The sequence below is a fragment of the Brassica oleracea genome, chromosome C1, assembly GCF_000695525.1.
Source record: "Brassica oleracea var. oleracea cultivar TO1000 chromosome C1, BOL, whole genome shotgun sequence".
In the NCBI taxonomy this organism is placed as follows: Eukaryota; Viridiplantae; Streptophyta; class Magnoliopsida; order Brassicales; family Brassicaceae; genus Brassica; species Brassica oleracea.
In genome coordinates, this window is record NC_027748.1 from 22,275,805 (window position 1) to 22,285,946 (window position 10,142).

The 10,142-nt window shown below is 37.0% G+C and overlaps 2 protein-coding genes across 2 annotated transcripts; one reads left to right on the forward strand and one right to left on the reverse strand.

Moving 5' to 3' along the window:
* Positions 1–2,872: 2,872 nt before the first annotated feature.
* Positions 2,873–5,281, forward strand: LOC106313479 (deoxycytidylate deaminase). The gene is made up of 9 exons (XM_013751286.1): positions 2,873–3,163; positions 3,286–3,361; positions 3,879–3,918; positions 4,023–4,081; positions 4,225–4,262; positions 4,345–4,408; positions 4,638–4,691; positions 4,864–4,965; positions 5,067–5,281. Exons 1-9 carry the CDS (start codon positions 2,979–2,981, stop codon positions 5,127–5,129), a joined length of 681 nt encoding a protein of 226 aa, XP_013606740.1. The 5' UTR covers positions 2,873–2,978; the 3' UTR covers positions 5,130–5,281.
* LOC106313470 (SNF1-related protein kinase regulatory subunit gamma-1) lies at positions 5,181–7,647 on the reverse strand. The gene is made up of 6 exons (XM_013751279.1): positions 7,265–7,647; positions 6,563–6,735; positions 6,283–6,438; positions 5,938–6,213; positions 5,695–5,858; positions 5,181–5,614 (listed from the first exon to the last, which is right to left on the reverse strand). The coding sequence occupies exons 1-6, from the start codon at positions 7,467–7,469 to the stop codon at positions 5,314–5,316; spliced, it is 1,275 nt and encodes a 424-aa protein (XP_013606733.1). The 5' UTR covers positions 7,470–7,647; the 3' UTR covers positions 5,181–5,313.
* Positions 7,648–10,142: the final 2,495 nt, after the last annotated feature.

Below are 10,142 nucleotides of genomic sequence, written 5' to 3' on the forward strand. Positions count from 1 at the left end.
TTTATTTGCTACCTAACCAAATTTGAAAGTAAAATTAAGTTGTAGATGACATTGATTTTGACATATTGAATAATCTAACATTTACATCCAAAGTGTGCCAGTTATACCCTTCCTATTTGCAGTTACCGGGTAAACATGACGTATCACAAATAATAAATGGTCAGGAATGACTAAGAACTATTTCATATGAAAGAAGAAAGAGACACCTACGTCACACGTTTATTAACCACATACATATACACTAAGTGTTATATTCTATATTGCCTAAGTAGTATATGAGGTTCAAACCACACCCACAATCCTTAAATATTAAACATTATCCCAACTCCAACTCCTAAATCCTAAATACTAAACCCTAAACCCTCATTGCTAAACTCTAAACTCAAATATAAACTATAAACACACGACTGAATGACAGTAAAATTAATAGATAAAATAGAAGAATTTTCAATAAAGAATGTATTCCATATCACCGAAATAGTATAAGACTCTAACCCCATACAAAACTCTTAAATACTAAACTCAGCCCCAACTTTTAAACACTAAACCCTAAACCGTTATCACTAAACCCAAACCCAAATGTAAACTATATTATATATCTATAAAAAATTTTAATAAAATTAAAATCTGAAACTTGTAAACAATATTTTGTGATACTAAACTATACTATATAATCATCTGAAAATAGTATATAAGAGAAATTTGTGTGAATCTACACTTGTGTGGATGTGGTTGACGAAATGATAAAATTGACTTTGTAAATGCTTAGTTTTGATAATTACACGCATAAGTATGAATGATACAATTACAAAACATACCTCATGCTTATTCAGGAGTTCTTCATATTAATGTTTAATTTTATTTCATTACAAATCACAAATATTAATAGATATGAAACAATGGTTAGTACGCACTATCATTCTAAACAAAATAGAACATTTTTCTCAAGCAACAAATAAAATATAACATGATAAATAGCATAGTACATTAATATGAACACGTCAAATAAGATAACGGTAGAAAATGAAGTGCCCGAGAGACTGTTATATTTTATAAATATAGTATAGAAATATATGTGTATAAAAGTAGACTATATCATAAATAGTACAGTAACATTAAACAAATATGTACACAATATGTAAGTATCTCATTCCTAGTATTCACCAACCATGATTTTGAAATCACATAGTCGCCTTCCTCGACTTCGTTATCTCCTCCGTCTTCGTTAATGTCCACTTCTTTACCCAATTCCTCATCGTCTTACTCGGTGTGGCTTCCTCACCTACTTCCTTCTCTCCTCTGTCGTTGTTGCTTTGTAGTGGCATAAATTGTGGCAATTGGATAATCAGCGAAGATTCACCTCCGCGACGATACCATTGCACACGGTCTCTCTCTCTATCGGAAAGATATGCCAAGTGGAGCAAATCTTGAAATGAGGGGTTGAGCCTCTCCAATTACCACGATTTACTTTTGTTACATTAAATTTATTTTTTTTTCTCTGCATTTTTCATCGCTTGCTGCAAAAGACAATATGACTATGTTACACATATATTAAATTACAATTTGTTTGATAGCTATACAATGCAATTTCCCAATAATATAATTGATACCTTTTGAACCTCACATTATCAAAGATAAAAATGTATATTATTGTTCTAGTTAATTAAGAAATTGCAGGCATAATCCGATATTTTCCGGATCAATAAAGACCAAAAATGTTTAATTAGTTTTGAAGTACAATGATTCAAAATATTCCTGGTTCTCTTCTTTTGAGATGATTGTTGGGCAGATAAAGTTAAAATAATATTGAGTCATAAACTTACACGAACTATAAACTAGGCATGGACATTTACTAACACGAACTATAAACTAGGCATGAACATTTCGGGTATCGGTTCGGTTCGATATTCCGGGTATATGGCAGTTTAGATAGTGGGTAGAGGATCTATTTATTACTTCACTTATTTTTTGTTTGAGTTCAGTTTTAGTAGGTTTGGATTCGGTTCGGTTCAAATAATAACAATAGGAACCGGAAAATGCCTGGAAAATTCAGTTTTCATTCATTTCCGGTTCATGTTCGATCATTTCGGATAGTTTGAATAATTTAGGTAAAATATCAGGTATTTTGAGCAAAATATCGAATAATTAGGATGATCCGGATAAAAATCTCAGATATTTTGGATAATATCCGAATATCTTTGGATAATCACAGATATTTCGGATAAAAATATTCTTCACCTTTAAAACAAATCATGTAAACTAAGTTTTTATTTGATTGTTTAATGAAAAGTAAGAATAAGTACAATGTTTTGTTCTTTTATACGAATTTGAAATTTCATGAATGTTAATGTTTTAATTATTAAAGTCTTCAACACAACTAACTGATCATATAATAATATTTAAATAAAGTAAGAAGTAGACATAAACAATATATTTACCCGAAAATTTATGGTTGTGAATCCTTTGATTTGTGAGTTGCAAAAAAACTAATTACGGCGTTGTTTTATTAATTGCTTTATTAACAAAATTTTGGTTCACATACAAATTTAGATTTGGTCGATTCATTGGGTTGTCGATTTCCAGACTTTAACCGGTTCAACTTTAGATGGGTATTAACTCAACCCGGAATAGTTTTCGATTTTCGGTTTAACCTGGTCCGACCGATGGTCCGGTCGATGGTCCGATCGGGAATTAAGAACACTGGAATATTGAAATATAGAAACTATTAAGGTATTTGAAGTTTTTGGTCTGATTCCAGTTTTTGATATTTTGGTTCGGTTCTGCTTCGTGTCTTCGGTTCCGGAATTTTTTGTCTAGGCCTACTATAAACCAACGATCTGTACCGGAAACGGGTGGATTTTGCTCTCTCGCCCTCTCTCTGATAGTTTCCCGCTACATTTTCTGAGTTGATAAGAGGGAACAGAGAAGATTTCGCTGAGTACAATAGAATCTCTTTGACAATCGACTTAGAAGCTTCCATGAACAACGCTCGAGATCTCGCAGTCGTCTCTACTTCTGCAATTGTCGGTGCTTTGATTTCAGCTCTTGCGTTTCGCTTCTTCTCATCAAACCCTAAGCCCCGAAGAGCTGCTTCCACCGAAATCTCCGCAGTTTCCAGAAGATTCCCTGGTCTCGATCCTTACAGCCCTTTGAAGCGAAATGGGTTTGTCTTTAAATTGTCTTCTGAGAGCTCGAATTCTTTTTTTTTTGTTCTTATAGCGAAAGCTTCCAACTTTATCTCTCTCTCGAAGATGATTGATAGACTTTGCTTTGATTGCTGCGAAGGTACTTATCATGGGATGATTATTTCATGGCGATTGCATTCCTTTCAGCTGAAAGATCAAAGGATCCTAACAGACAGGTACATGTTTTCTTGTAGGTTTCAATTGAGATTATGTTTGCTTTAGTGTAAGTTCTAAGTAAAGTTACAGCCTTAGGTGAATACAATCTTTAATTGAGAGTCATGAAATGTATTTGATTCTATGAAGATTGTGGTTTATATGTGAGTTTTATGTGTCTTGAAATTTTTTGTTGTAACTACCCAATATATAAAGTATGAAATCATTCAAATATTTATGATGATACAGTTTGCTATCATCGTTTTTTAGGTTAGAGACTCCGTGTTAAGGTAGCACACTGGCTGATTAGTGTATTTTGTTTGGACGTTAAGGTCTAAAAGGTTAGAAATTTGAACCTGAGAATTGGACTCAAGGCTTACAAATTAGATAATGTTATATAAGATGCCTTCCTTTTGTGACAGTTTTGTATATATTTTTCTGACGGATCATATGATGCAAAAAGGGTTGTATCTCTTGTTCATTCTTCATTTTTAGAGATGCTGCAAATATTCTAAATTGACCATTCTTATGCTTGGGCAGGTCGGTGCGTGTTTGGTGAGCCAAAATGGTGTGATTCTCGGTAAGATTACTTTTGTCTTTTGATATCTTTTTGAACAGTTATGAGAAAATGGGTTCTGTAGGGATTGACATGAATAAAGAAGTTTCATCTCATACTTATTTAAGGAATTGGCTATAATGGCTTTCCAAGAGGTTGCTCGGATGACAGACTTCCATGGGCCAAGGTATGACAAACGCATGCCTTCTGTCACAAAATTGTTGTACTTATGTAGTCACTAAACTATAGAGTAAGGGTAAAAAAGACGATGAAATGGTGGAAAATGAATTGTCTACACTTTTTCTTAATTTTTCTGCTGCCAAATTTCAGAAATCCAAAACTGGGGACCCATTGGAGACAAAGTACCCGTAAGTACTAATTTCAAGTTATAAATCCTCATCCTGGTTCATTGCTTAGTTATTATGATGTTTCTGTTTCTGTTTTTTGCAGATATGTTTGTCACGCTGAAGTCAATGCCATTCTAAACACAAACCACGCATCTGCGGCTGGACAGGTTAATCTCTTTGAACAATGTTTTCTTGTTTGAGCCAAAGGACCAAAACAATATTCTATGCAACAGCTATCTAGTTGAAAATGCTATCTATTTGCTGTAGAAAACCAAAGACTCTCTCACTTGCAAAGAGAGTGAAACAGCTATTTGCCATAAACAATTTGTGTTCCAAAATATTTGGGTGTTTGGATAGTTCACTTAAGTTTGTTTGTCTTCCTCAAACCTTTTGCAGAAGCTTTATGTCACAATGTTCCCTTGCAACGAATGTGCAAAGATTATTATACAGGTTTGTTCTTCCAACAACTCGTATTGATTTTTCAATTTTGGATCCTAATAAGTTACTGGAGGGGCAATGTTCTATTGCTAATGTCTTCATATCAAACACCAGAACCCGAGTGATCTGTTTAGACCTGTTAACAGTAATGCAAATAGCTTCGTTTTGGTTTTCGCTGTTGCAGTCTGGTGTTGCTGAGGTAATATATTTTGTGGAAAAGAGATTGAATGACTCAGATATTGCCTATGTAGCATCTCACAAGCTCTTAGCCATGGCCAACATCAAAGTAAGGCCCCTTACATTAATCAGTTGATGACCTTACACTAGAATGATTTGTTTTGGGGATCTTGTTATGGTATCTAACGCTGTGTTAACCAAAATTTTCAGGTTAGGAAACATCAACCAGAGATGGACCAGATCTTGATCAAGTTCGAAGAAGACTTACTGTGACCAGGGACCTAACTGGTTCTAATTCAAACAGTAGGAGCAAACCTGAAGACATATTCACTTAAAGACTTGGCTCTTTCTTCATTTAGTATTCCTGTTTGAACGTTTAAACACAAATTCAAGGACTTTTGCACAAACAGATAGAGAAGCATTACGAAACCAAAGACAAATTTATCACAAAGAAAGCTTAGACTCGGTAGTTTTGAGGGAGAGGCATAACACCGTCAAAGAAATCACCAAAATAGCCAGGCGGCTCATGTACAAGTCTTGCAATGATGTCTCTGAGAGTGATGAGTCCTTCAAGGTTACCTGAATCATCCACCACATACATCCTATGGATCTTCTCTGCGTCTAGCATCAAAATCAGTTCCTTCAGCGTATGGTTCTTAGTGCAAGCGATGACACCACTCAGGATAGGTGCTGATGTATCCCCATGCTTCTCCAGATGCTCTCTAACCGCTACTAAGAAGTTCTTCGTTGTGATTGACCTAAAACAAATGACCAAGAGAAAGCATTGATGATTGACCAATGCCGCCAACATGTAATAATATTACAAAGTATTATTAACCTGTAGTCATGGTAAATCTCAGGTGCAGTGAGGAGAAAGTGAACATCTCTAAGGCTAATGTTGCCTACTGGCTTCTCACTTTTTCTTTCAACGACGGGTATGCCTCCAATTCTCTTTCTCCTCATCAGCTTGAACGCCTGAAGAACTGGTTCATCTTCATATATCTGAAAAAGAAAAAGGGTGATGGTATGTTTAGAAGAAAAAAGAACTCAATGGAGCTATAAGTTAGGATTTCAAGCTGACCTTTATGATATGATCCTTTGACATAATGGGAAGACCGACTTCAGAGAGAGTTTTGACACCCCAATCCTCAAACCAGTGAAGCCCTGCGCATTCTGCAAGCATATGGATAACTCCTGACTGTGTGATTATGTTCTCTATCTTTGCTTCGCCTAGATCAACAACTGGGATGCTCTTCATTTTGTACTTGGAAAGAAGCAACAGCATGGTTAAAAAGGAGTTGTCTTTCTGCAGAGCAAGGAAGGGTGCCCATCTGAATGTTCCAGAGATATCTCGAACCTGTCAAGAGAGAGGAATATCAATATGCGTTTCAGCAAGTGACAAAACTTGTGGGGGTTGTTACTTCACCTTGGTGTTCTTGTATAGCTCTGAAGAAGTAAGGACCTCAAAGAAGTTTCCAGAAGTTACAGCTGAATCTCCGTTATCCAGGATAACGGCGGTGAAGTCATGAGAAACTCCATTTGAACCTGCAACAGCAGGGCTCCTTGGAGATGTTGGGTCCAACTGTTTTTAATAAAGTAGACAAGTAAAGCAAATACATGAAATTTTAGTTCACTCGGTATCACAATCTAGTTGGTACCAGGTCACCTCTTGTAGTTTCATGAAGAAGGTTAGAAGAAACACTGACCTGATGCAAAAGCCAGACAACAATGCCTGGAAACTCCACAATACCGATGTAGCGGTCAATCCAGCTGGCATCTTCAGGCGCGTCAACATCTACAACAGGAGCGCTCAAAACCTTGAGTTTCGATAGTGTCTGAACAGCTTCAGCCAAGCTTGTATCTGATCTTAACTCGATGTCTACACAGGAAAAGATATCAGCACATGTCTGAGTTAGCAGAACTGAAGCAACTTCTGATAAACTGTGATAAGAATATGCAATATATAGTTTTCCAAGCAAAAGAGATACAATAAACAATGATAAGGTCCCAAAAGCTTAAGAGAGAAACTGTTTTCAATATTCTAAATTGGCAAGTTCTGACTTGAAGAACTTTCTTTAACTTGAATTTTAATCCAGACCACATAGCCAACTACAATTCATCAACACAGACTTATTAAGAGATCACGGGACCCATCAGTAAGGATATGATATTATGGTGGTATAAACTTCTTAGATCAATCAACATACTTTCCTTTTTTTTTTTTTGAAACACGAACATACTTTCCATATATCAATCAAATATCTAATCTTTCATAAAACATCATGAGCATCCTTCAAAAAAAAATTATGATCATATATCTAGATACGTCTCTATCAAATTGATTCTGGCGCAAACTCAAACCAAAGCTGATTCAAACACATAAGAGTTGACCAACTCCAACTAAATACCTTGTGAATGAGAGGAGAGAGGGAAAGCAGAGACAGGGATGCTCTCGAAGCATGCGTTGAGCTTCTCGTTAGGGCTGAGCTGCGGCTTCTGCTCATCCCAGAGATCTTCCACACGCATCCCTAGCTTAGCTTCCGGGCTCGACACCTCACTTCGATGCCCTAAGCTCTCGCTCCTCACTATCTTTATCTCCGGCACACTCGCCATATTTCCAACAACACTGTAAAGGTACCGTCCTTTTTCTCCGGCAACACCAAAATGATGACAAAGACCCCTCTCTTATGATCCGTCAGAAGGTTTCTACAATCTTCAACTGTAATAGAGATTGAAGTATACCCATTACGATCGCGACACCATAGTATAGTAGAGATCTCGCTGCGGAGAATAATTCAGAAGAAACAAAAGACCCCCCGTGTCTTTAATGTTTTGAATTATACCCTATATGTTATTAATTGATCAAACAAATCCATGAATTTTCTATTGGATCATAAAGATACGGGCTTATTTGAAACAAAATGGATTTATTGGGTGTAAATTATAATTTGTTTTCTCGTTGCCTTCCAGTCGTTGGTGGACAGGGTACGGTAGACTGGAGTAGTTGTATTGTACTCCTTCAAGTACACTCGAGATCTGAGTCGTTGGATTGAAACCTGTTAACACGTGGAAGATCGACAGGGATTGGTCGCGATAGCGGAAAGCAATGAGTATCATAATATGTCTCCTTCTGTGAAAGTCATGCTTATCTGTATCATCATCATTCATCTCATCTTTAATACTACTTTTGTGTCCGCGCCAAATATTTAATTTATTTATTTGGCTTAGATCATTATGCCGACCTGTATAATGCGGATAACAATGTTTATGATTGGTGCAGAAAGAACTCCGGGCCTGATGGGTTCACAGCTTCCTTTTATCATCAATTCTGGGATGTCATAGCTCAGGATGTTTATTGTATGGTGAGAAGATTCCTTGTCAGAGGCGCATTAGATGATGGCATAAATCATACCCATATATGTCTCATCCCAAAGTTCCAAAGTGCTTCCGATGTATCTGATTTCCGTCCTATCAGTCTCTGGTCCGTTGCATACAAACTTATCTCTAAAATCATGTGTCAACGCCTTCAACAATGTCTTGATGGAATCATCTCTGAATCACAAGCAGCCTTTGTACCTCGTCGTCAAATCTATGATAATATCTTGGTTGCTCACGAATTGATCTCGGCCTTATCGTCAAAGATTGATTGCTCTCGTTAGTATATAGCAGTCGAAACTGATATCAATAAGGCTTATGATTGAGTGGAATGGTCCTTTTTGGAAGCAACTATGCATCAGTTAGGTTTTGATGATCGTTGGGTGGCCTTAACAATGGAATATATACGATCTGTTTCCTACTCAGTCCTTATCAATGGCCTCCCGTATGGTAACATCAAGCCAACGAGAGGTTTACGACAAGGTGATGCAATGTCTCCATATCTATTTCTTCTGTGTGGGGAAGTTCTCAGTCAAATGTTGGACTATGCTCAACACACTAATCAGCTCCAAGGCATGAAGTTAGCTCGCAGATGTCCTACTATATCTCATCTATTCTTTGCCGATGCTTTTCTATTTTTCTGCCGTGCTACTCTGCAAGATGTAACATGTTTGGCTTCGATATTTGAGCAATATGAAAGGATCTCGGGTCAAAAAGTGAATTATGATAAATCTTCTATCATATTTGGTAAAAGGATTGACACTACAGTACGTGCTCAAATTCATCAGGTCTTGAAGATTCTTTCAGTTGAGGGTGGAGGTAAATATCTGGGGTTACCAGAACAGTTCAGTCGTAGTAAAGTCTCAAATTTCCATAGTGTGGTTCAAAGCATGAAGAAGCAGCTCTCCCCATGGTACAACCAATATCTCTCCCCTACTGGTAAAGAGATTTGATTAAATCAGTCTTACAAGCAAAACATGTGTATCCTATGAGTTGTTTCCTGCTTCCTAAAACGGTTTGTGATGAAGTTAATTCTCTGCTATCTGGTTTCTGGTGGGGACAGAGTGAAGGGAAAAGGAAGATTACTTGGATCTCGTGGAAAAGACTATGCTTACCTAAGAAAGAAGGAGGAATGCGTTTTTGTGATCTGAGGGCATTCAATGTGGCTCTTTTGGCTAAGCAGGCCTGGAGAATTATAAATAATCCTCAGTCATTGCTTGCTAGGCTCTATAAAGGAAGATACTATAACTCGTCGACAAGTTCAACTAGTTCTTCTTATGGATGGAAATCCATTCAGGAGGGTAAGAACCTTTTAAAGAAATGTATGGTTTTGCAAGTAGGGAATGGTAGGACAATTCGAGTTTGGGAAGATCTTTGGCTGCTAGTTCTCCCACCACGTCGAATGGAGTCGCCGTGTCTTCTACCTAATATGATAGTATCATAACTCATAAATCAGTCTACAGCTACTTGGAATGAGGAAAAGTTAAATATGTTTCTTCAGCACGAGGAAGTTGAGTTGATTAAGATTATTAGGTTATCAAAGTATAACCAATCTGATCAATATGTCTGGCCTTATACTTCCAATTTGGATTACTCTGTTAAGTCTGTACACTGGACTGCCACACATGATTTTTCGGAGGATGATGCGATAGTCCCTCCTGAAGGATCTGTTATTTTGAAGGCGCAAATCTGGAATCTGGAAATAATCCCAAAAATACAGCAGTTCATATGGAAGGTCATTTCAAGAGCTCTTCCTGTCTATGTCCAGCTATGTTCTCGTGGAATCAATACGGATCCAACTTGTCATCGTTTCTGTATGGAGGATGAGACAATCAATCATGTTCTTTTTCTTTGCCCTCATGCTCAAGCTACCTGGCGATGTTCAGGTCTTCCTCTATTCAATCTTCAGTC